The 27,825-nt window shown below is 37.8% G+C and overlaps 1 protein-coding gene across 1 annotated transcript; it reads left to right on the forward strand.

Annotated features, from left to right (window-relative positions):
* The first annotated feature begins 3,877 nt into the window (after positions 1-3,877).
* Positions 3,878-27,516, forward strand: LOC120518815 (leucine-rich repeat-containing protein 74A). The gene is made up of 14 exons (XM_039741799.1): positions 3,878-3,998; positions 4,218-4,354; positions 6,983-7,158; positions 8,147-8,254; positions 13,073-13,166; positions 13,333-13,382; positions 16,130-16,211; positions 17,041-17,126; positions 17,301-17,495; positions 17,857-17,952; positions 19,755-19,898; positions 20,802-20,906; positions 21,742-21,827; positions 26,665-27,516. The coding sequence occupies exons 1-14, from the start codon at positions 3,892-3,894 to the stop codon at positions 27,236-27,238; spliced, it is 2,040 nt and encodes a 679-aa protein (XP_039597733.1). The 5' UTR covers positions 3,878-3,891; the 3' UTR covers positions 27,239-27,516.
* Positions 27,517-27,825: the final 309 nt, after the last annotated feature.

Consider the following 27,825-nt stretch of genomic DNA (forward strand, 5'->3'; position numbering starts at 1 on the left):
TCTGGACAGGGCACCAGTCCATTTCAGGGTGAACACATACTTACACACATCTACACACCAGATGCACACTAAGGCCAGTTTAGCATTGCCAATTCACCTAACTTGCATGTCTTTGAACTTGGGAACAAGCCTGAGCACCCAGAGGAAACATGCAGACATCGGGAGAACATGCAGACTCCATGCAAGGAGGACCAGGGACATGAAGGCAGCAGCACTACCACTGCGCCACCATGCCACTCTCACACTATTGTGCTTTTGAGAGTACAGAGTATGAAAAGAAAGAAAGGCCAGCTAATTAATCAATTAGATCAATTAAAGGTAGAATGACTGAATGATTGCGAAAATGGTTGGAACAAAAACCTGTAGCCGCAGTGAGCCCCCAGGACAGGACTTGAAAACTGCTCTAAGGGATGGCAAATGGTACCTTGAGAAAGTTTTGGTACATTTATTATAGGTACTAAGACACCCACAGTTTCCCTACTGTGTTGGCTATTTCTTCTTTTAAAACAGTCATAAGTATAATAATAGTATATTATACAAACCGGATTCCAAAAAACTTGGGACACTGTACAAATCATGAATAAAAACTGAATGCAATGATGTGGAGGTGCCAACTTCTAATATTTTATTCAAAATAGAACATAAATCATGGAACAAAAGTTTAAACTGAGAAAATGTATCATTTTAAGGGAAAAATATGTTGATTCAGAATTTCATGGTGTCAACAAATCCCAAAAAAGTTGGGACAAGGCCATTTTCACCACTGTGTGGCATCTCCCCTTCTTCTTACAACACTCAACAGTCATCTGGGGACCGAGGAGACCAGTTTCTCAAGTTTAGAAATAGGAATGCTCTCCCATTCTTGTCTAATACAGGCCTCTAACTGTTCAATCATCTTGGGCCTTCTTTGTCGCACCTTCCTCTTTATGATGTGCCAAATGTTCTCTATAGGTGAAAGATCTGGACTGCAGACTGGCCATTTCAGTACCCGGATCCTTCTCCTACGCAGCCATGATGTTGTGATTGATGCAGAATGTGGTCTGGCATTATCTTGTTGAAAAATGCAGGGTCTTCCCTGAAAGAGATGACGTCTGGATGGGAGCATATGTTGTTCTAGAACCTGAATATATTTTTCTGCATTGATGGTGCCTTTCCAGACATGCAAGCTGCCCATGCCACACGCACTCATGCAACCCCATACCATCAGAGATGCAGGCTTCTGAACTGAGCGTTGATAACAACTTGGGTTGTCCTTGTCCTCTTTGGTCCTGATGACATGGCGTCCCAGATTTCCAAAAGAACTTCGAATCGTGACTCGTCTGACCACAGAACAGTCTTCCATTTTGCCACACTCCATTTTAAATGATCCCTGGCCCAGTGAAAATGCCTGAGCTTGTGGATCTTGCTTAGAAATGGCTTCTTCTTTGCACTGTAGAGTTTCAGCTGGCAATGGCGGATGGCACAGTGGATTGTGTTCACTGACAATGGTTTCTGGAAGTATTCCTGAGCCCATTCTGTGATTTCCTTTACAGTAGCATTCCTGTTTGTGGTGCAGTGTCGTTTAAGGGCCCGGAGATCACGGGCATCCAGTATGGTTTTACGGCCTTGACCCTTACGCACAGAGATTGTTCCAGATTCTCTGAATCTTCGGATGATGTTATGCACAGTTGATGATGATAGATGCAAAGTCTTTGCAATTTTTCGCTGGGTAACACCTTTCTGATATTGCTCCACTATCTTTCTGCGCAACATTGTGGGAATTGGTGATCCTCTACCCATCTTGGCTTCTGAGAGACACTGCCACTCTGAGAAGCTTTTTTTATACCCAATCATGTTGCCAATTGACCTAATTAGTGTTAATTGGTCTTCCAGCTCTTCGTTATGCTCAAATTTACTTTTTCCAGCCTCTTATTGCTACTTGTCCCAACTTTTTTGGGATTTGTTGACACCGTGAAATTTTGAATCAACATATTTTTCCTTTAAAATGATACATTTACTCGGATTAAACGTTTGATCTGTCATCTACGTTCTATTACAAATAAAATATTGACATTTGCCATCTCCACATCATTGCATTCAGTTTTTATTCACAATTTGTTTAGTGTCCCAACTTTTTTGGAATCCGGTTTGTACACTCATCGGCCATTTTATTAGGTACATCTTGCTAGTACTGGGTTGGACTCCCTTTTGCCTTCAGAATTGCCATAATTCTTCTTGGTATAGATTCAACAAGATGCTAAAACATTCCTCAGGGATTTTGGTCCATTTTGACATGATACTGTATCATCACACAGTTGCTGCAGATATGTCAGCAGCAAATCCATGATGCAAATCTCCCATTCCATCACATCCCAAAGGTGCTCTATTGGATTGAGATCTGGTGACTGTGGAGAAACCAGTTTGAGATGAGTTGAGCTTTGTGATATAGTGTGTTATCCTGCTGGAAGTAGCCATCAGAAAATGGGTACACAGCGGTGATGTAGGGATGGACTTGGTAACCAACAATACTCAGGTGGGCTGTGGCATTTAACAATGCTCAGTTGGTACTGAGGAGTCCAAAGCATGTCAAAAAAATACCCCCCACACCATTAAACCACCATCACCACTAGGTTTGATCCATGCTTTAATGTTGCTGATGACAAATTTTGACTACCATCCAAATGGCACAGCAGAAATTGAAACTCATCAGACTAGGCAGACTTTTTCCAGTCTTCTATTGTCCAGCTTTGGTGAGCCTGTGCAAATTGTACCTTCAGTTGCCTGTTCTTAGCTGGCAGGATTGGACTTGACATTGTCTCCTGCTGCTGTAGCCCATCTGCTTCAAGGTTTGATGTGTTGTGTGTTGAGAGATGCTTTTCTACATATTCTTGTATCAAGTGGTTATTTGAGTTACTGTTGCCTTTCTATCAGCTCTAACCAGTCTGACCATTCTCCTCTGGCATCGACGAGGAATTTTTGCCGAGGGAACTGCCACTCACTGGATATTTAACTTTTTCGGACCATTCTCTCTAAACCCTAGAGAGCATTGTGCATGAACACCCCAGTAGATCAACAGTTTCTGAAATACTCAGACCAGCCTGTATGGCACCAAAAACGATGTGACGTTCAACTCATTTAGATCACCTTTCTTACCTATTCTGATGCTTGGCTTGAACTTCAGCAAATCGTCTTGACAATGTCTATATGCTTAAATGCATTGAGTTGCTGCCATGTGATTAGCTGATTAGATATTTGTGTTAACAAACAGTTGAACAGGGGTACCTAATAAAGTGGCCAGTGACTGCATATATCAGTCAGTCAGTCAGTCTTTGTCCAACCCACTATATCCTAACACAAGGACACGGGGGTCTGCTGGAGCCAATCCCAGCCAGCACAGGGCGCAAAGCAGGAACAAATCCTGGGCAGGGCGCCAGCCCACGACAGGTGTATATCAGTATATATTATATATACCATATATAGTAATAGTATGTGAAAGTATTGTTCAGAGGCCTTAGTCCTAGAGTTGGTAAACTGATAAAACTTAGCAACAAACTAAACATACTGTATAAGGACATTCAACTCCGTATTTTCAGGATCACAGATGTCAGAGTTTATAGTTATGTTTTGAATATGGCAAATGTAAAGCATTTCACCCTGTTTATTTCTCTGAGTGTGAATTAACCTCACAAGCAGTACTCTACGATATTTTGTTACCACAGACAAGCAATCTAGATATGCTATGGAATAATGAAGTGGGTAATGATGTAATTACTTTGAGGTTTTCAATGTCTCTCTTTAATTTGCACAAGTTAGAAATGATGCTTAGGTAATACAGTATGTCTTGCTTCCTGGTAATTGAAAACAACACCTTCTAAGGCTTGTGCATCTCTTCTCTGCTGTCATGAAAATTTCATGAAGTGGGTTCTGTTTACATGCCATGTTGCACTGCACCCTCATCAAGCAGAGTTGCCACAAAATTCATCTCATTTCACCCTCCTCAAGGCAACAGAAAACAGAAGGTGAGAAGGATCAGTTATAGAAACTTATACATGTTCTTTATTGTAAAATATTAGTAATTGATTAGAAAGTATAAAAGTGTAGCTAGGTTTAAATATTCTATTGTCCTGAAAGTATCAGACTTCTAAACCAACATTCAAACTTAGGGATGAAGTGTAAAGCTCTGTAGTTTTTTGAATGAGATGCAAGTTTAGTGTAATGACAGGTACTTGTATTTTCAGCCACCCCCCAATGCAAGGTGTCACACAAGTTGAAATGTCACAGATGTGCCAGTCTTCAACAGGTCAGAGTGATCACAGTGAACAAGAGGAGGAGGAAGATGACGAAGAAGAGCTGGATTCTGACTTGCTGCAGAAGGGTGAGTAATGAACAGTTATTCTAAAGAAAAGTCTGAGGAACTGTGCTCTCACTGGGTCTACCATATTATTCACTTACTAACTTGAAATAATTGGTTATGGATAATATACTGTACATTATGAGGAAAATACAACAGGTAAATGCTGTACTTGTAAGCAAGCATTTGTATAACATTTTTTGCCATTTTCCTTTTTCATTTTTGCCTGTATTACAGTATGGGACAGTAAATAACCCTGTTGCCTAACAGCTCTAGAGTCCTGGATTTGAACCCTGGCCAACACACTGCTAGTGTCGCGGTTGCATATTCTCCACATGTCTACATGGGTTTTAGGCTCATTTGTCCATCGCACAGTCAAGCATATTAGATAATCTGGCCATTCTAAATTATGTGTAGCTGTGTTATATGAGTATGGGTCTAGGCAAAAGCTATTTAGAGTTGACTGGGGTTCACCCCCATCTATACTCAGTTTGCGATAATCCAGATTGATGACAGTGCTGACAATAAAAGCAGTTCACAATGTATTGATCTTATGGCTTGAGAATTTAAACCTTGAGCATGATAGCAACATCTGAGACTAAAAGTTTCACCTACACTTTTAGTTTCAGATGTTCTATATAGTTCATAGGATAGTGTGTCACAAGCTGCCAGGCAACTAATCATAGTGTTGTCAGCTGTCACTCATGATTCTACCAACTTTCTTTTGGATATGTGTGTAGACATTGCAGGCTGGGTGTGATTTGTGTGGGATTCTGTTTCTTTAATTGTCAGAGATAAAGCATCTGTAGTCTCATGTACTGTATTCTTGTAACAGTCTTCTCCTAAATTATTTATTTATATATTTATAAAGCACCTTAACAACAACATCAAGGCTGACCAAAGTGCTGTACAATTAAAACCCAACATGTCAGACAAACAATAACCAAAGGGTAAAAGAAACAGAAACACATGAAACACATAAGAGCTGAAGAGATTCATATTAAAAATTACACAGATAGTCAAGGAATCATACTGGGTTAAAGGCCAGGGAGTAAATTAACACAAAAGATCATTGTAGTGGAAACATGGGGATTTAAAGCTATGAAATACATTAATGCATCTTTTGTATCATCCTCTTCATGCTCAACAATCTGATATGGAGGGGAATTTAGGGCTGAGACAATTGTTCTTACTAGTGAACAACAGTAAATTCTAGGAATCACTGCAATTTTTTTATTGGTTTTGAGATTTAGACTAGGAAATCTTTAGGAACCTAACTTTCTTGATACCAGGAAATCTGTGGCCATATTTGTAATTATTACTTAGAAAAAAAAGTGCATAATCAAAATGCATACAAGAAAAAACTGATGAATTAAAAAAAACATTTAAGGGGATAAGAGGAAATTAGCTAAAATACCCAACATTGCCCGGATATATTTGTATAACAGGCTAATTATAGAAAGCAAAAGTTCATGTATGTTTTAAATGGTGACGCTGTTGTTACTTCACTATCAATGTCTCTGCCCTTGTGAATCAAGAATTTGTTCTTTTTGGGTCTGACTGGATCCCAGAATTGCAGTAACTCCTTGTTGGGTTGTAACGATGAACTTTATCATGTCTGACTCATTTTGTTACTTCAAGGTGGACAATTTGTAAAATAAATTATGAAGAAAAGCTGACAAAGAAGAGTTAAACAACAACCATTTGATTCTCCTTTGTGTTGCACTGTACTTCCACTCACGATCAAACCTTATCTAACAACTCCTTACAAAAGGACACAATACTCCTTTGTACATTACAGCAGATAGAAGCAGCATGTGGTATTCCCTAGGTAGGTAATGTTAAGTTCTGGTCATTTTGCCTGCTAGTCTGGCTTGTCAGTTTGGATGTTTCACTTACTCTGAGCCAGCAGGTGGCACTGGCGTGTAAACTGTAGCACACAGGAAGAAAAATCCAAATTGGAACTCCAGGGTCAAAATTTTGGGTTCCAAAGTAATCTGTGTTGCCCATATGGACGTAGAAAGCAACTATGCAACATATGGTCCAGATCAGTCAACCAGTGTAGGACGGTACAGGGAACATATAGACAGGCATTCTGTTTTACATATTTAAATGAGAGGAAAGTAAAAATAAGCAAACTGCAAAATATCATAGGCAGTTATATGTACTGTATCACATATATGAGGTGTCTAAATGTATGTTTTCTGAAATTATATCATTCATGACAAGCAGGGTCACTCCTCACAGAACTAACTTTGTGGGTTTAAATTCTATTTTTGGCTTTTGTTTGTGTGATGGTTAAACATTCTCCCTATTTTTGTGTTGGTTTTTCCTCAGAGTACTTCAGTTTTTATTTCCAAAAACATGCATGTTAGCTTAATTCTAAAATAGCCCTATACAGGTGGGTGCCTGAGTGGGTCCCACAATGAACTGGTGCCCAGTCCATGACTGGTTCCTGCCTTGAACAAGGTTACTACCAGGATTGGATTCTGTGATCAGCAAATCTTAATTATAAGTAGATTAGGCAGATTTGAGAATGTTATGATGGTAAGGATAATGCAGAATCTTCCTCTATGTTTAATTGGATAACACAGGTAAACTAAAGTAGAATCCATGCTCAATTTGCACTTGGCTGTTTTCTTCTGTTTTCAGGTGTCCAGGACAGCACAATAGAAAACTCAGACTGTGAAATTTACCTGAAGGCCTGCCAGTTAGTGGGTGTAGTCCCAGTGTCACGCATCCTGCGCAACTTTAACAGCCCTTCCCTCAATTTGAACCACCGTGGACTAGGACCAAGGGGAGCAAAGGCTCTTGCCATCATGTTGGTGGTAAGAGATTCTATTTAACATAAAAATACTTACATATCCTTTCATTGGATTCATAAACCTAATCCTGAAAAATTAGTAAAAATAATCAACAATAAAATAACAGAGGGAGGTTGGGTGCATACGCTGATAGTGTGTTGCCGTACCCACCACCCGACAAACCACGTGGCTTGGGATCTGAGTGCAGCAGGTGATACCTCAGCACCACACTGGAGCATTGTGAGGATTTTTACAGCAGCTGGAGTGCCAATCCTGCCACCAACCCCCAAGTTTTTCCTATAAGTTGGAGGTCCTACTTGCAGGATTGGAAAATAATAAATAATATATAAATAATAATATAATAAATAATAAAAATAACCCATAATAAACCACATATGTGGCTTAATTACTTTCAAAAACAAATCTTAAGTGTAAAAAAGCATCAGCTTAATCATTCCAGAAAGAACTTGTATACTTATTGATATCTTCTCATACAGTATGTATCATGTATCATGTAACAGCCTCACAGTTCCAAGAAACTGAATTCAGTCCCCTACTTATAAAATATGTACATTCTCTCTGAGTCCATATTCCCTCCATCTTCCTTGAAAGATATGTTTTAGGTAACTATGTGTTTCTAACTTGCTTTGGTATGAGTGAGTGTGAATACTTACTTTATGTTATTAATATATCCCTCCAGGCATGGCTCATATTTTTAGGCCATTTCTTCTCCTTGGATAGGCTACTATTTTAATGGACAAAGCGCAAAGGACAAAAGTTCACAAAATGAATGGATGGAACTCTTCAGATAAAGATTAATATGATAAATAAAAGATTTTATTATTTGGCCTTCAGTTAAGCAGAAAGCAGGAAGACATAATACAGTAAAGGGACTGCTTCTTTCTCTTTCATTGTCCCTTCCCATACATTTACAGTGAAGTGAGAAATGATTATTTCTTTTACCATTTGTTTTATGTGTTAAGTGTGAGCTAAAGTTATTCTTTTATTCCAGAGCAACACTTCCATCACCTCTTTGGAACTGGAAGATAACCATATCCAGGCTGAGGGAGCTGCGTCCCTGACAGAAATGTTGAGAGTAAACAGCACCATTCAAGACTTGGTGAGCTATATGCGTATGCACAGTTGAGTATTTCATGGATCTGGTGAGCAGCAGAGTGTTTCATATCGAAACAGGAAAAGAGTGCTCTGAAGCTGGAATGTGGTGGAGCTGCACAAGTTTGTTTAAGATTTTGTTTCTTGCAACTTCATTCAGCATTGAGAGATCTTATTTTGCCCAACATGAGAGAACTTGTAGAATGGTAAGATGCTCGGCCATTAAGGCTTTGCATCAGTAAAAAATCCACAGTTTTTTTCTAGGTTTTTAGGATGCCTCTTTTGAAAGTTTCAAGAAAATATGTGTTTGGCTTTATGTTGTTTGCAGCCAGGGCATGGTGTTTGTCTTTTTCTGTTAGCAATTGAGATATTGTGGATGTTTATATGGTGAAAGCTGGACCAATGTGCAGTTTTATGACAAACTGTTACGAAACCAAGAAACAAACCTCAAAAAAGGAACACCCAGTCACCATGAAAACATGTCTGTTCCGCCCCTGTTTTCCTCCTTTAGTTGGTCAAGTACAAAGTCATGTAGATGTATTTTGATGGTTGGTCCATCTGTGACATGACTGTTTCTGATGAAAAGAGGATTGTGAGAGGATTAGTAAAGTTGTTGTGTTTTCATTAGTTGTGTGTAAGATCAGCATTTTAATCATTCTCAGCACTGGTTCCAATTCAAAATGCCATACTACTTTTTGCATGCTGCGTTTTTCAGAAGCACAAGACTTGATTGCCTTTTGAGAGTGGTCCCCCTAATATACATTAAAAGGATGTCAAGCAAGGTGGGACACCATTAAATTTGACAGAAGATGTTAAGGGTCATTATCATCACGTTTACAGAGTACAGCAAATTCTTAACTTGCATATGTTTATCGACATGCAACTCATCAGCACTCTCTTTGGCGCTATAATTAGTACACAATACTAAAAAATAACCAGGAGTGAAAGATTATCCCCTTACTAATCAGAAATCCCTTATTCAAAGATGTTATTTAATTTACTAATGAATATTCTAAATGCATTTTTAAACTTGTGACTTAAGATAACCTCTGTATCTTATAGGGAAACTGAAAAATGCTATAAACACGTTTCCAGTTTCCTTAAGCAATAATATATTTGCTGAAAGTACAGGGTGACACAGAAAAACGGGAACTTTTGAAAAACCCAATAAAAATAGAAGAAATCCAACAAAAAAAAATTATTGACAGCAATTGAACCACTACAATTTGCCTTTTAAGAGACAGTAATCCAAATTATCAATGTCTGAAAATTACGTCCTGTAGATGGCGTCCTCCTGTACGTATGCATTCTTCCAATCTGCTGTTGAGGTTCCCCATTGATCGCTGCAACATCTCAGCTGGGATACCACAAATTTTGTCCTGTCTGTTTCTTTTTTAGAGCAGATCCAGTCTCTTCAAAGTTTTTAATCCAAGTTTTTATCGCGTGTTTCGAGGGAACCTGACCGTGACGTCCTAAGTTGAAAAAACGTCGGAACTCCCTCTGCGCACCTTCCAAACTATGATTGTTTTTGTAAAACATTTTTATGGCGAAAGCACGCTGTTGACCGTTCCACTGATCCATGATTACTAAATGGCAAGATTGTTTACAGCTCAAGGTCCCTGTTCCACAGTGATGCCAACTGTACATGGCTCCCACTACGCATTTCAAAAGTTTGCATTTTTCTGTGTCACCCTGTATAATCTGTCTATCTATTCTGACTAATAGGCTGACAATGTGGAATCTGAATTTATTCTCATTACAATGTAGGACAAAGCGACCATTATCCCGTTTTCTTACGTTTTGACTTGCACACAAGGCCTATTTAAAGAGTAGGCTTGACTGGGATACAGAAATTTGGCCACATTGCCCCACTTGCATTCTTGAATGGCTAAATTACAGCTCTTACCAACATTTTTGTCATCTCTGTATTTCATCTGACAAAAAAGATGTGATTCAAGCATGGGATGGCTTGTCTACAGGGAATCCTTTAAAAAAAGACCAAATGTCATTCATTTTAAACTTGTAACTGTGAGCTACACCGTCCTGAAAGCATCTCTTTATTCTCTTTGGAGCTAGAAACTGACCCATTATCTTGGGTGCAATAAAGCACTTTCTTTGGACCTGAAAATTACTTTGTATAGGGAATTGGAGCAGAACACCCTGAACTAGCCCTGGGATCCACTCTTCCAAACTTAAGCTTTATTGCAGTAACTGAGCCCAGTCTCAAAAGACAAAAAAGCAGCATCACTTCAAGAAGGGAAATTCATCTCTTGGGCCAGAAAGTGTCACAACTTTTTCTGTGAAGTTACAGAGGATACCGTAAACAAAAGACCACATGGCTAGGACAAAGGGTGTGCTCCAGTGTAAGAAAATCACACTGCTTGATCCTAGAGCAACAACACTGAACTCCATACCTTTTATCTGTGTCAAGATAAATTAGAACTCCAAGTAGCTAGTTAACAGCCAGTTAAAGACTTCTTTTCTCATGTTTGATCGTTACTGTGTAACAAGCTAATGACGACATCAGGTTAATAAAAACAACATAACAGTTTAACTCTCTTCCCATCCCAAGACTATACAATACTCAGGAGAGTTTGCAGTGCTTACCTAGAAATTATATTCAGATATTTTATAATTCTATAAATTCAATTAAAGTCAATTTAAAATCAACTCAGTATCTTCTTTCATTTTTTTATTCACCTGATTATTAAAAAGAAATCTTCATAGCACCAGGTAAAAAGTAACATACTGAAGTATAAATCACAATGCAATCCTCAATGGAGGAGCAGCTTATTTTATGTCATTAGCATTGGTGTCAGTATCAAGTGACTGTTTAAAAAATACTTTAATAATGAGATTTATGAGCCTTAAAAGACTGCAATACTAGGGCATTGTGCCATGTTAGCCATTATGGATGTAGTGAGAAGTCAAGCAAATTGACACCTTTCATTGACTAAGTAAAAAGGTTACATACAATATGCAAGCTTTCGAGGCAACCCAGGCCCCTTCTTCAGGCAAGATGTAATTAAAGAAAGATAATCTACATATTTTTGTAAAAAATACACAATGCTGATAAATTTCATAGAAACGTTCACACTATTATGTATTTTTGAATAATCATCTTATTAAAGTAGGAGTACACCCAAAAACAGTGATCATCCTCTGATGCAGGAACAGGATGCAGAAAAATACAGCAGGCAAGGCTTAAGCCTTTGTAGTGTAATAGTCTGAATCTGCTGAGCTGTTGAGCACTGCAGCTCTGATGAGCTGTGCAGGATTCTGAATCAGATGAGCTGTTGCAGTACTGCAGGTGTAATGAGAAGCAGTGTTTCTGATGTAGTGTGCATCCTGTTCACAAGGTAGTACAAGTCCCAATCTGTATATAATCCACCTCAGTTTGGTGTAGTGGATAAAGCACTGGGATCACTTTAGAACTCAGAGCAAATCATTTAACCCTCCTCCAGTAATTGTAATTTGTTCTAAACTTGTAGGTTGTCAAGTAAATATGTGAGCATAATTCTAATAATTTCAGATACTAATATAAACAAAACAATACACATATAAATTGTAAGTGTTTGAATTAATAAGTAATTATAAACTTTTAATGCATTTGCAGCTGCCATGGTAATTCTATAAAACATTCAAATCAAAAAGGTAATGTTGTACTGTTGCGATGTGAGTGGAAAGCCTGTTATCTATGGCTTCAAGTACCAAGGTCTTGCTTTGTATTGAAACTTAAATTATTTTTGTTATGTATCTCTGATATAATGAAGCCTAATGTTGTTCTGCTTTTTTTGTACAGCATGTTTGGGCAATACTTTCTTACAGTAGTCACAAATTTTACTAAAATGTCCTACATAACTGAACAAAGCAAATAATAACCTGCTTCATTGATAAATCTTTATTCACTACTATCGCTTAATTTAGACTCAAAATTATCCCTCTTCCCCCACCTTCTGGCAGATGGAAATATTGTATTTAAAATGACGAAAGGCAAATGGATGGTAATTTTAAGGGCATAATTTGGTTTGCAGCTGTGAACAAGGGAAGCCATTGGCCTTGTTAAGAGTTTAAGGAAGTATATGCAGACTTCCTAAATTAGATCCAACAATAAGCCTATTTAGTGCTTCTCTAATTTTAAGCATCCATCCATCCATCCATTTTCCAACCCGCTGAATCCGAACACAGGGTCACGGGGGTCTGCTGGAGCCAATCCCAGCCAACACAGGGCACAAGGCAGGAACCAATCCTGAGCAGGGTGTCAACCCACCGCAGAATTTTAAGCATTAATGCTATAATGCTCTTAATTTAAGTTTTAAACAAATCTTGTGTTCATTTACCTGTTACCACCTAAACTACCATTCATTTCTTCTTCAGGTCCAGCATTCAGTTACACACAGTTACTTTGACAAGAGAACATTTTTAAATATGCACTAAAAGTATAGCATATATCTTTTTGATTGTACAAATTTAATACATCAGTGCACAAAAATAAGAGTGCAAGGCAGGAATTACAAGCACCAGTTACCCTGGATAGCTGTGTTAAATAGGTACACATGGACATCCAAAGCATTTTAACAAGCTTCAGTCATTTAGTACTGAATGTGCAACATGGAAGAAACCAATTACCTAGTATATAAGCTATTACACTTAACTTGGCATTGTTTGGAAATAATTGCTGCTGATGGCATCGTTACAATTTGATGATTGCATGTTTGAGAGCACTTGAGTTATGCTGACATATTAAGTCATAAAGACACTCCACAGATTTAGAAGAAGCATAGATGACTAAGTCTAAAAACAGCTATTTTGCTTTATACTGCAGAACATGAGCAACAACCACTTGTACTCTACTGGTGCTGCCCTCTTTGCAAAAGTGCTTCTCAGCAATACATCTCTAAGAACAATCAAGCTGTCTGGTAAGTCAGTCTGTTTATTTGTTTTATAATACAAACAGTCTAACAGAATTTTGAAGCAACCAATCTAGCAAAGAAAATCCTTTCCTCTTGTCATCTTAATGGAGATTCCTCCAGCCTATTATTCTGCTGTGATATCTAAAATTGTTCTTCTTCTTCCGCTCTTAAGGTAATCAGTTCAAAGATGAAGATGCCAAAGGCTTTGCAGATGTCTTGTCAGTAAGTACATACTTATTTTTCCGTGCTTGTGAGAATGTTAACTTATGTTGACTTAGAAAGTTGTAAGAGTTTCATATACAGATATGATCAAGGCATTGTCAGTGATGAAGATATGCTTCACTTGAACTGACTTTCAGTGTGTTGGTTGAGGGGATGGAGATGCTTTATTTTAATTACAGTATTAAACGTACTGAGTATAGTACATGAGTTGTTGACTATGAAATATGATGGATGATCAAAAAGGTTTGAGCCTCAACCTGAAAAAAGGTATTCAATGGTTCTTATATTGTTTATGGTCAAACATTTGCTCCTGCACACTGAAATTTATAATTTACAAATATCTAACATATACTCCAAAACATGCAAAATTAAGTATCATTCTTTCACTAAATGTGTAGCACTAGAGGACACTATGCCTTTGGAGATTCATTCTTGTGTAGTCAATACATACCAGGATTATGCCCCTTCATATTCTTGTCAATAAATGTGCTGCAGAATTCATCATGGGAGGACATCCCTCAAAGGTATCCAAAAGACTGGCTGGCCGTTAATATAAAAGACAAAAGAGAAAGTTGCCAAAACGGAGAGAATCATAATGGTAAAAATAATCGAGGAAAGCGGTCTCTCATTTCACTTGTATGGGTTTCAAAGGATATTCCGCAAAACTATGGATTTGCTGAAATGCCACAACCATCCTATTCTACAAACATTCCACCATTTAGCTATCAGCTGTTCCTAAAACTGAAGAGCTAACTCTGTAAGGGGTGTTAGGCTAATGATGTACATATCAAACAAAGCAAAAATTGTATTTCAGCAGTATAGGAAAGCTTTTTAAACATTGCAACAATTACACTAATGTTCACAGGGATTATTTTGAAAAGTAGATCTTGTTTGGTTAATAATGTTTCTCATAATAGGCCAGGCTCAAAACATTTTGATTTAACGTGAAATGTCTAAAGGGTTCAATTTAATTTGTCTTTTTATATCGCTCTTCCTGGTTGGCTAGTCCTTGATGCTAAATTAAGATAACAATGTACAAATTAGAAATTATAAAACACAAAACTAAAATATAATAACCTATGTCATACACTTAAAAGTTCCCACTTTACCCATGGCTCTCTACATTGTGCCCAATAATTCTGGGAATGCTATTTGCTCTAACCCCTGACTCTGAATTTAATAAGTGCCTACAGCACATTGATGGATTAATGAACACATTTAATATACTTAAGGTCAGGGAGTAATGAATCAGAAATGATACTGAAGACTATAATGGAGTCCAAATTCTAGAAAGGTCACTTGCAGTATGTGAAGTAAGCATGCTCTCATGTGTCTCCATGTATTTTCCTCTAAATCATTCAGTTTCAGAATAAGAATAAATATTAAATTAAAGAGCTTCATTATTTTACTTCCTATCTTCAGTGAAGACTTTGCCTAATTACCAAACAAATTCTATCTGATGTAGCATTTTCTTTTAATTTAATTTAATCAAATTAAACTAAAACCCTTCTGCATACTAGTGGTGATCCCAGGAAAATCCTGCAAACTATATATAGTCTTTGACGTGCCTTATTGGGTTGGTCAATTGCTAATTCTAAACTGTAAAATAGTGTGAATAAGTGTGCCATGCAATGCCATTCCTTTGATCACTGATTTTTATTATTTATTTATTTATTTTATTTATTTATTTATAACACACTTTAAAAACAACATCAATGCTGACCGAAGTGCTGTACAATAAAAACCTAACATATCAGACACACAATAACCAAGGGTAAATGAAACAGAAACACATAAACACATAAGAGCTGACGAGATTCATAATAAAAATTATACAGATAGCCAACATATCATACTAGGTTAAAAGCCAGAGAGTAAAAGTGAGTTTTTAAATAAGATTTAAAGACAGCTAGTGAAGGAGCCTGCCTAACGTGCAATGGCAAATCATTCCAGAGTTTTGAGGCTGCAACTGAAAAAGCTCGATCACCTCAGAGCTTGCATCATGCCTTGGGAACACATAAAAGCATCTGTTCTGCTGACTAATGCAGGGCCAATCCATTCATCCATCCATCCATCCATTTTCTAACCCGCTGAATCCGAATACAGGGTCACGGGGGTCTGCTGGAGCCAATCCCAGCCAACACAGGGCACAAGGCAGGAACCAATCCTGGGCAGGGTGCCAACCCACCACAGGACAAACACAAAAACACACCAAGCGCACACTAGGACCAATTTAGAATCGCCAATCCACCTAACCTGCATGTCTTTGGATTGTGGGAGGAAACCAGAGTGCCTGCAGGGCCCATTCCACAGATAAAATTTTAAATGTACCTGTTCATCTACATCCCTTTTGACACTGAGAGGGTAGGTCAAAATGCAAATTTAAAAAGTCCAGCAGATAAATATAAAAATAGTCTGAGGTATCAACATAGATGCTATAAATTGCCATAATGAGCCCATATGTTAAAAATAGTGAACATCCCCATTAATTTAAAATCAAAATGAAAGTCTGTATTTCTCTGTGTAGGTCTCCGCCTCTGCAAATTAGTCATACCCACAGTGTGTTTAGCTGAAAATATTCTATAGATTTACACAGACTGGGCTTGGCAAATACTCAGTGTGCTTTGGAGTACTTTTTTATAATTTGCTTGTAATGCCCAGCACTAACTATTTAACAGAGGGGTAGCTGTCGATTTCTGGATCTAGATGATTGCCGATTTCCTCCAATGTTTTTCTGTTTTCTCCAGTCCAATTTCAGAGTAAAAGAACTTGACCTCAGCCACAATCAGTTTAGAGAAAAAGGAGGCGAGTGTCTGGGACAGATGTTAGGTAAGGAAAACTGATTACTGACAAAGGGAACAGGGTTAACCAAAAACACACTTGTAACAGAACATAACCAAGTTTACAAATTAGAACAGGGTCCCTTGCTCTTGTTTAGTTAACTGTTTTCCTGCAAGTTGGTTATTTTTGAGTCAGCTTGGTGTCCACTTCATAATATTGAAGATTTTCCAGATTCACAGCAATGGGGTATAAAGACATACAGTAGGTTTTAGTTTTTGAAGTAAATGTTCTGCTGTGAGTTAAGTCTTTTTTTCAAAAACCATTTCATAGATGCTCTTTATATACAGTAGGTAAATTCTGAAAGGCATTGTAGGGATTTGTGGTGGAGGTGAAATTAAAAAAATTAAGGGTACCTTTACAGAATTTGACAAATGGCACCTTGTATGATTTTGAGTATCACCTGCCTTAATTCAAAAGATGTCCATGATTCATTCTGAACCTCATGTAGACCACTTCAAGGCAGCGAATGTCACAAAGGGTACTATATAAGCTCAAAACTGTTTGACTGAACGCCTATAGAGGCCACTGAGTGTACATATTTGATGTATGCATAGGACTTACCAAGATATTTTCATAGTTCATCTTTAAGAACTAGTACAAGATTATATAGTATGTGTTTATTTATTCAACTGACACAACAGCATAGATGAATACTTTGCATATTTCTAGAACTGTTGCACTAGCACGTAAAGAGAACATTTCACTGACACACAATGTGGATTCAACCTAGTCATATGTGATTTCTAAGACAATTTCTCCATAGCAAGGCCCTAGCCAGTATTATCTTCTCACAAGTTCATTTTAATTTTTCCTGCAGCCAATAATGATGGACTGGAAGTCATTAACCTGAGTTGGAACCATTTGAGGATGAAGGGTGCAGTAGCTCTTTGTGCTGGGCTCCGGGTAAGAAGATGCCAATTAATTCTGAACTATAAGGAAAAGGAGTAACATGCCGTTAATTGATCTATATTACAGTGATTTGAGCTGTGCTTTTTTCTCATTTTTTCACCATTCCTTTTCAGCTTTTCAGCAGAACTTGTCTCTCACAACAAATGTGCTGGTACTGTTCATCTCTAGGTCAACATCACCCTAAAGATTCTTGACCTTTCGTGGAATGGCTTTGGGAATGAAGGAGCTCTGGCCCTGGGGGAAGCCTTAAAGTTCAACAACACATTGCTGCAACTGGATCTCAGCAGCAACCGAATCACAAATGAGGGAGCTGGCATGATCTGCAAAGGACTGGAAGCCAATGATACGCTTAAAGTGCTGAAGGTCAGCAAAATTGTTATAGTTCATGCTTTTATTGAGGATACAGATCTATTGTAGAAGTTGGTATGATTACACAGCCTCACTTTTACTAGTCATGGTTACTAAAAAGCCAAAACCCCAGCACTAAACAACCATAAACAGTGGGTTGTGCCATCAAATTAATGAACCCAAAATAGGGTTTGGAGCTGGAGAGCTGAAGCAAACATGTTTGGCTCTTAATGTATACAAAAAATATCCATTTAATGTACATTTCTGTGCTGGATACTCCTAATATATTCATTATTAATCTGATTGAAATACCGTATTTCATATCTAAACATCATAAAATAATATTTTGCCATAAGGTCATTTTTTATTCCATCAGCTATCAAACAATCCTTTGACTGTGGAAGGAGCCATACTACTCCTGACATCTGTGAAAAACACCCACAGATCTGCGCTGGAGGAACTAAATATCTCGGTAGGCTGGCTTTTTAATCATTTCCCAGCACTCAGTCTGGTGAGTCACCTATCTTCCATTTTCACTCTGTATCTGATATAGTATTGCAAAATAGAATGAAAGATGAACAACAGATGAACCTGCCTTTATGAAATTCACCAGAAAGGCCTGTTTTTGGCATTACACAGAGGTATCTGCTGGCATTCAATCAAACAGAAATCAGAACTGATGAATACTAAAATTAATCTAACTATTGCATTTTCTGAACCCAACTTGGGTCTATGTAGTTGTGAATTAGCAACAATATAATTGCACCACCATGCAAATCCATCCTTTAGTGCCATTTTTTTTCCATAAAATACTGAAATATTGTATGAAAGGCCACAGATCTAATACAGAAGGATTTCATCTTACATATTTCTATCTTGGGTGTTGAGTCCTACCCATTAAGGCTTGTCAAAGACTATGTATTGCTTAAGGTCCTTAACTATAGTCTGGGCAGCTTGCTAGGGCGCATCACCTGGAGTTTTGCAGTTCATATTACCAAATTATAAATACTCTTTCAAGAAGATGGGGCTGGACTGATGTTGAGAGAAAGTAATCATGAAATAAAGAAAAGTATTAATGGAGCTCAATAATTTAATATTCACATATTTTCTGAAACCTAGAAAGCCAATGTGGGCACAATTAGAATGTGTAAACTCCTCAAAGACAGTGACAGAGCCACAGTTCAAACCCATTCTCCTGGAGCTGTGAGGCTGCAGTGATAACCTGACGGAAAATTAATTGAATTGAAAATGAAATGGCACAGAATGAGATAACATATGTTAAATAGCTTAATGAAACTGTGGAGTTAATGGATGCTCCCTCAGAGCTGAGTAGACTCAAGTATGAGTCACCACTCAGTTTGCACGTTCTTTTTCTATCCACTGTCATTTTGTGGCAGCTCTGCCTTCCTCTCACATCACAAACTTGTGTAGGTTAATGTAGATTGAGTTAACTGGTGACTTTAATTCTGCCCATGATGCAGGAGCATCGGTTTGTGCTGAATACACGACCCTCCATTTAATTTGATGGGTTAAAGCAATGGACAGGTGGCTGGATAATGTCACAAAGGCATCTTGAGGGGTATCATTATCTCATAGTTCAAGGCTCATAAGTCAGTGATAAGCTTTACTGCTTTTTCCAAAAGACATTGTCATAGAGGACACAGGTTTGCTGTCATCCTGGCTGGGTGAGGAATTGTTATTCCTGGCCGAGAGCTGCTGGTGCTGCAGAGAGAAGAATTCCTTATTTTAAGGAGCTTCTGCCTGACACAGAAGTGCCTACTAGGTGCAGTTTGGTGGCACTGGATGTACTCCTGGGTCTGGCATAAAGGAAGCTGCTCCACCTCACCCAGTCTAGTGTTGAGGAAGGACATAGCTCGCCTGTGAAAAGTGAAGAAGAATAAATAGAGAGAAGAGAAAGAATTATATTGTGGTTGTGAGCCCTATAAAGAAGCCTGTTTAAAGGCATTTTTCCTAAATAAAAGTGTTCATTTTAACCCAGGAAGTGTGTCTTTTAAGTTGTACCTGTGGTTTGGGACTTTGATACACACCCTAGTGATCACAGCATTAACATATTTGGTTTTAGCACAATGAAACAAGTTGCCTGTATATTTACATAAGTTTGTGAGTGCCACTATATTTAACTGACATCTTTAATATAGTAAATCCATTTCACTGCCAGGGGCATTAGCTGAAGTGTATAATATTGTGTGTTGGTTGATTGGTTGGTTGGTAAAGCTTTTCACTTATCTTTATCCTACTTTCTACTGTGTCTAGAATGTCCTCGTTAACGAAACGTTCCTCCTTCTCCTGGAAAAGACATGCCAGGTGCACCTAAGCCTGGAGGTCATCTTTGGAGGGATTGGGGGCTTTGTTGCTAAGAAGCCAAAGCATCGACCCGACCCAATGAAAGTGATCCAGGTAATTAAAGATATGCAAAGACAGACCTTTTTTTTTCTGCCTTTTTGGTATTAGCATCTGACTGCTATAATGCAGGTGCTGACAGTTAAAAAGAATATGATTTTTACCTATATGAGTTATTCCTTCACTAATTACATGGATTCCTGCTGTGACTTAAAATAGATATTTTTCTGTCAATGGAACTCACAGTGTGAAAACTCCTTAAAGTATGAAATTATTGCCAAACACCAGTTTCCTTTATTGTGTACATCATGCTCAAACATATTAACTTTACAAGGATAATGACCAGTCTCCTCCTCCTGTGTGTCACAGCCTGGTAAAGGACAAAATGTCTTATCTTAGAGGAGCTGCTGTTTGCCTGAGCTGACATTACTGTATATCTACAATCACATCTCACTGTTTATCCTGTATATTGTATTTGAACAGTTTACTCAAATGTATCAGATACCTTTGCTGTTTTTCCTAATACTAAGGTGTTGTACCGTGTTAGCTATTATGGATGTAGTGAGAAGTCAAGCAAAATGACACCCTTTATTGGCTAACTAAAAAGATTACAATATGCAAGCTTTCGAGGCAACTCAGGCCCCTTCTTCAGGCAAGATGTAATCATTACACCATCGTAATCATTAATCATTACATCTTGCCTGAAGAAGGGGCCTGAGTTGCCTCAAAAGCTTGCATATTATAATCTTTTTAGTTAGCCAATAAAGGGTGTCATTTTGCTTGACTTCTGACTGTTTTTCCTATTGAATCTCATTTCTTCTTTTGTTACAGAGATTTCTTTTATACCCGTGTTCTGAACGTTTAGCCAATTCATTAACCATTCTTTTTCTCACCTTCTTTTAATTTCTTTCTGAAAATGCCTGCTTCAAAGGGCTTTCTGTTTCTTATTGTTTGTGCCAGGACTATCTGGATGAGCGCAAGCTGCGTCTCTGGGATTTCTTCAAGAAAATTGATAAAGATGGTTCCATGAGAGTGCCTGTCTCTGATTTCCGGAAAGCCATTCAGGTAAAGTATGTATTGGTTTAAAATAAGACTGGTTCTGATTATGTCCTACTTATGTTCACTTTATCAATGTAGAACTTCTGGGGAGAATATCAATTAGCCTGGTGTTTATAATATCGGAACCTTAGGTGCACTGCACATAAAATCCTCTCAGTAGTTCGGTATTTTAAAAAATAAAATGAAAAGTGTAACTACTGTATGAAAGTATAACTACAGAGCAATAGGCAGAATGTCAGAACAAAGAAAGTATTTCAATCTTGTGTACAAGACTTTCTTTCTCACACCCAAAAGAAAACTGTTTATGTTGTGAACATGATAAAGACTGTTTTGGAAGTACAGTAGTAGATTTTGAAACCAGATAGTAAGTTATGTGCAGAAGATCATTGCAGTCCCCTTTCTCAGCTGTACATCTGTTTAAACTCTCACACCCAGTAATGGCTTCTTTAAAAGGTGCATCTTCACTTGATGACAATCTGGAATTGTCACTTAAAATCCTTATCAACTGAAGACTGTAGAGTTTACTTATATTCTCTTCTCTTTTTAATTACACAACTAAGGGGTATATAGTTAATGGAATATGTATATATATTATTAACAAGTCAAAAATACCAGCCAGAAGCCTCAAACAAACAATTGCTACTTACCACAAAATGATTCTGCTCATACCCAGCAATGATAGTACTAACATACTCGCATATCTTCCAAGACAATCATTATTGCACTGTGTATGAATATGTTACAAAAATAGGGAACTTAATGTATATCCGTTAAGTTAATTAACTCATTACTACTTCCTTTCTTTTTATCAAGATGTAAATCTGTAATTCTTGGCTTTCAGCAATCTGCCATCCCTCTTGACCGGGTTCAAATCGAGGAGCTGGTACAGAGGCTAGACAAGGATCGGACTGGGATAGTCGATTACAGGTGAGAATGACTGGAACGGAGAACACAATTTTATAAGAATGAAATATGTCCTGGTGTATCTAATTCTGAATGCCTAAAATCTCATTTTTAACTGTAAGCTATAGGTATTGTTTTCTGATGCTTCGTACAACTGATTAGATTTCTCCATCAATGTATATTTTATGAAATCTAGTTTGATTGACAAATATTTTAGGCTTCTGCAAGGCCTTAACTTTTTCTAATATCAGTGGATAAGGAGCAACAACAGATTTTGGGTTAGGCTATTTAATGATTTCCTGTAGGCTAACACACACCTCGTTACAATGGAGGTTAATGGTCCATCTTAAACACACAGAAAACAGAACGGCAACGTCTACAAATGGCAGATTCAATGCCAATTTTCTCAGTAATGTAAACCTATGCTATGCCATTCGTTCTAATATTGATGATCGTCTGTAAGTAGAATTTCAACAATCATTTTATTACATTAAATTGGTTTTACATATGAGGGTTTGTAAGCAGAGAACACTTTCATGCTAATGATAATTCCTCATAAGTGATGCCATCCTCCTCGAAAAATCTGTGTCATCATATCATGTGCAGTTACAAAAAGGTTAACTCCATGCCAGCTGTCAAAGGTGGGAAAACAAGGAATCGTAGTTTTTCCAAAACAGCTCCAACAGCAAAATATATCAGTCATATCTTCTACAGAAGCTGTGTCGGTGCAGAAGAATGAACAGTGTAATTCCAACATATTTTAAAATTTGAAATATACTGTGAGTTTTTTAAATTCTTATTTTATGTAACACCAGTCAATACAAATTCCAGGGAACTTTACATATACAGATATATAGTACAATAAAAGACTATTCTCAAATTTGCTTTATCCAATTCAGGCGTAGAAGAATTATTTGCTAACGTTATTTTATATTTGAAGCACAGACAGACTAAACGATTTGTCTAATGTCACAAAGAGAGAAAGCAGCAGGAATTTAATTGGCAACCTTTTTGTCTAACCACTAACCCACACTACATGCCAGAAGATTATTTGATTAAAATACATGATTTCACATACTTTTATATTGTGTATTAAGTGGGTGTTGAAGGTTTTATATGAGGATTTCACCTTTCTAAATAATGGGCTAAACTTTGGGCTTTTATTATAGCCAGGTTAGTATTGGCCCACACTATACTGCTAATGGTTGCTTTGCTAGGTTTTTCAAAACAAAAAACTTTGTTTTTACAGGTATTATTTTTATAAAAATTCTGATTTTTTTACACACAACATGCTGAGAATGTTAATAAACAGTTGAACTGTTTTAACATCACGTAATGCAAAAAGGTGCATTCAGAAAATGGGTGGATGGCTGAAATAAAAAACAAACAAACAAACCCCAAGGGGAATGAAGAATGTTCTTTGAAACACATGTTGGTCCTGACTAGGCTTGCTGAAGAAGAGTTTGGAGGTTGGAGTCATAGCTTATCTGTAATCGTTGTCATTCTGTGTATGATTTGACTGTTAGCACAAATAATTACTGGTACCCTCCATGGCCAGCATGGCTTGGCTTAAGTGCTTCTTTGTGTGCACTTCATTCAGATGCTGATTCCTTCATGTAACTGGATTCAAACTTAACTGAGAATATTGTTTTTATATTTCTCAGGATAATGCATCAATCCAGACACATTCAGTCATCTTATTTTACAAGTCTAAGAAATGTAGTTAGGATGTACTGGTTTTGTTCACAGGCACACAGATTTATTTCTGTGTGCTTCTCTCTTGCTATTTTATTGATTTTTGAAAGTGTGGATATTATTAATGCAATGATCATTACAATGATTGAAGGACCTCATTGATGCTGGTAGTGTTATACACATTATGACAATTTTTCTAAATTCCATCTAGGAAACAAAATCCTAAAATACACAAAAAAAACAACTCTCTTGCATTATGTTGGACCATGGGGTGGAGTGGTGGCTCTGAGGTAGGGATCTGCACTGGTAATTGGAAGGTTGATGGTTCAAATTCCGTAAACCCCACAAGTGACTACTTTGGCCCTTGAGCAAAAGCCCTTGACCAGCAATTGCTCCCTCCTGGGTATGACATTAATCCGCATCCAGCCCAGCATGTAGGCCCGCCAACCTGCAGCGAAAACCTGAGGGTTTGTGGCAGAATTGGAACTCCAGCCACCATAAACAACCTCCCACTGTTCCATTCCATCTGAACTAGCGTGGTGCTGAGGTGTCACCTGTTGCATGGCTGCACTCAAGTCCTAATTTGGGATCCTCAGTTGGTTTGTCATGTGGTGGGTGCGGCAATGTGCTGTACCAGTGCTTGCTCCTAACCTCTATGTTGGACCCATTGTCAAAGATTGACAAATTATGTGTTTCGGAGTGGAGCATTTGCTTATTGATTTTGTCAATAATCAAGAACAATATCACCTTGGATTGTTATGGGATGTATTCCTACAAGCTACCATGTGCACAGCATCTCAAATCAAGAACTAGATTAAGCACTAGGTAAACTTTATCAACCCTGAATGGGAAATTCAGTTGGACATGCGCATTACAACTGAGTAATAAAGTATCAGAGAACAGAATAAGAAAGTATGCTGTGAGATAGAAAAGAAAATGTTCACTGATACAGTAGTCTTCTTGTGCTACTCCTTCTCATTAAACAACAGAGTTCCTGAAGGTATGAATGATCTGTTATATCATCCATCCATCCATTTTCTAACCCGCTGAATCCGAATACAGGGTCACGGGGGTCTGCTGGAGCCAATCCCAGCCAACACAGGGCACAAGGCAGGAACCAATCCAGGGCAGGGTGCCAACCCACCGCAGGACACACACAAACACACCCACACACCAAGCACAATTTAGAATCGCCAATCCACCTAACCTGCATGTCTTTGGATTGTGGGAGGAAACCGGAGCGCCCGGAGGAAACCCACGCAGACACGGGGAGAACATGCAAACTCCACGCAGGGAGGACCCGGAAAGCGAACCCAGGTGTCCTAACTGCGAGGCAGCAGCGCTACCCACTTCGCCACTGTGCAACCTCTGTTATATCATTCTGCTTCAATTCTGCTTTACAGGATTCTGTTTGCCAGACTGCTAGAACAGAATTTATAGAGCAGAATATGTGCAGGATCCTTATCATGTCTCCTTCATAATGACTTAGTGAAAATTATCAGAGCACCATTCTAGAAAATTTGATATCTTATTTTTTTTTAAATTTTGCTGAGATTAAGAGTCAGATTTTAAAAACCAACCAGTGTGGTATATCAGACTTTATGTGAAAATATGTGTGTCCTATATGAAGTTCCTATATTCATTTGTTTACAAAATGTGCAATACTGTGGAAAGAATACAGCCTTGGCAATAGTTTTTAAGAGTAACAGTATAAGGAAACCCTGCAGTTGGTTGCAGTTCTAAAGAAAAATGTAACGTTACAGAATTAGTTTAAAATTAACCTTATGTTCTATCACCTTTTGTCAGAATAAATTGCTGATAAGTACTGAATGTGAGGCAGAGATTTGTAAATATTCTTGACCATACCTTGACTAAATACAGATCTTGGCCCAAATTTTGTTTGCTATGACTCAACACTGCCCCTTGATGCGTAATAGACTTATTTTTTGGATCTAAAAGAGGGTGTGACATCTGCGAGGGAAGTGTTTTAAAGTAATCTGCTCATAACACTTTGTTGGTACTGAAACCAGAGGAACTAGACAAAGAAAATCTATTTGTTTCCTTCAGTGTATTGTTTTTGTGCACTGGGGCAAAGGATAATTTTTCATAAAGGTTAAAGATTATTCTGATATTTCTTGGTAACTGAAACAATTTGCCAAAACTATGTTCTACCTTGTCAGCAAATGCTTTTAAGGGTTTACACTGATACCATCATGGCCATGAGCTTTAGCTGGTTTTAAATTGTTACCTAACTCTATGAAAAATGATTTTAATATCTGTATATCTAGAAATGTTCAGTCCCTTGTAGATAGCCTTTGTCTCTTCCAAAATAATACTATTAGTATCCGACCTACAAAACAATTTTTTGAGATCTTACAGTTTCTCGTAGAGTTATAGTTTAGCCAATGATTTTTCATAACCCCCACTTGAATTTTTTTATGTTGCCTTAACTTTGTGTCTGTTAATCTTGTTCTGCAAATTTTGCATCTCCTCTCTACTGGTTTCACTTTAGTAAAGATCACTTTTTAACTTTCTGCCTAGTAGGGCCTGGGTGGTCTCGTGGCCACGTAACCCCTGCAAATTTTGTTTTTTTCTCCAGCCCTCTGGAGTTTTTTTTTGTTTGTTTTTTCTGTCGTCCTTGGCCATTGGACCTCACTTTATTTTTTGTTAATTAGTATTGCCTAATTTTTATATATTTTTTCTTTCTTCATCTTGTAAAGCACTTTGAGATACTGTACATCATTTGTATGAAAACATGCTGTACAAATAAATGTAGTTGTTGTATTGATTTCACATCATTTTAATAAAGTGGTTACTCAGGGTTTATTAATACAGGGACTGTAGATAATTTTTGGTTTTCATAGACTCAATTCTAAAAACGTGTATACTGAGAGCTATGATAACTGTGTGATGCCCTGAAGTGCCTGCAGCCTTGGCATCTCCCATTTCCGAGAGCATTGCTAGTCATGCCCAGAACAGACTAATGCAATGAGGACACATAACCAACAGGATTTGCTGCATGCTGCGGTTTATTCAAACTGACAGTGTCTAAATAAATCGTACATAAATAGTGCACTTTGCGAGAATCATATTATATTTTAATGTTTATGTGCTATACATGAACAGCATAGTCATTTCCATCTGTTTTAATCGTCACTTTCCTCAGGGGCCTTGCAGACACCCGCAAGCAGATGATGCGAGATCACCGGCGCATGCTGAGGAAGGAGGAATCACGGCAGAAAAAGGAGAAACAGAAAAGTGACCGAGTGCTGAAAACTTTCCACAATGCTGTAGAAGCAGTCACTCCTCGCAGCTCAATGGTTATGTCAGTTGGGGGTCAAAGGTACCCAGATGATTCCAACAGCCTTCATTATTTCTCAACCACACCTCTGAGTTCATGGCACAATGCAGTCACCAGGCATTGCAGTCCATGCTCAGAACCTAATATGAGCTCTGAACATGTCCGCTTCCCGCTTATTGCAAGCACAATGAACAGCTCTCCGGAAAGCTCCCTGGATGTCCGCAGCTATTCCCAGCCTAACTTGCATTCTCATTCTCAGAATGTCTGTGAACCTAAAAGTGCCTCTGCTTCCATGGTTCAGTCCAGGTCACACCGTTGGTCAAGCCTGACCCCCACTGCCAGACCAACAACTCCTGTTGTGCTGACTCAGTCCAGACCAGCCTTACTAGAACTTAGCCCACAAAGAAAAAAGAACACTACAAAAAGGCCTAGCAAATAGACTACATGCCCCATTGCGAACTAATGACTTCTTCTAAGTGTATAGTTCTAGTAGAAAATTAAACCAGAAAGAAAGGTTAGAAAATGATGTCAAAGTATATGAATGGTTTAAACTGGTCTGCCTGCAGCATAAGCACACATCATCTATTGGTATCCCTTCAGTTGATGTGATAATGAATGATGCTACTGTATTAAGGGTAAAAACTCAGTTTAAACAAAGGACATGTTCAGTGACCATTTTTCAGAGTAAGATCAATAAGAACAGTGCTGATTCTTGATTTCAATAGATGTTCATTGTTTTGTTTGTAACTGATAGCATTAAATTCCTTCTTTTTATTAATGGAATTCATGATTTTTTTTTACAAGTTCCTCTTTTCTGTTGCTTCCCTACAGTTGCAGTTACCACCCTTTTGAAGTATGAGACCACTGTATAAATATAAAATGCAAGCAAAAATAAGACCTGTAGCTTAAAATTTTAATCACTTAAAATCTTTGGATAAAATGTATACAATAATAAACAAAACATCACCAAAAATACAATATTGCTGATTTCACAAATCAAATTAAACATGTTTGTTCCAGAACCTA

The sequence above is a fragment of the Polypterus senegalus genome, chromosome 18 (assembly GCF_016835505.1).
Source record: "Polypterus senegalus isolate Bchr_013 chromosome 18, ASM1683550v1, whole genome shotgun sequence".
NCBI classification, from domain to species: Eukaryota; Metazoa; Chordata; class Cladistia; order Polypteriformes; family Polypteridae; genus Polypterus; species Polypterus senegalus.

Coding starts and splice junctions, on each gene's coding strand:
- LOC120518815 (XM_039741799.1), top strand. CDS start 3,892: ATGAAGTGGGTTCTGTTTACATGCCATGTTGCACTGCACCCTCATCAA. Junction 13,167..13,332: donor AAGAACAATCAAGCTGTCTG/GTAAGTCAGTCT, acceptor TCCGCTCTTAAG/GTAATCAGTTCAAAGATGAA. Junction 17,127..17,300: donor CTCTTTGTGCTGGGCTCCGG/GTAAGAAGATGC, acceptor GTTCATCTCTAG/GTCAACATCACCCTAAAGAT.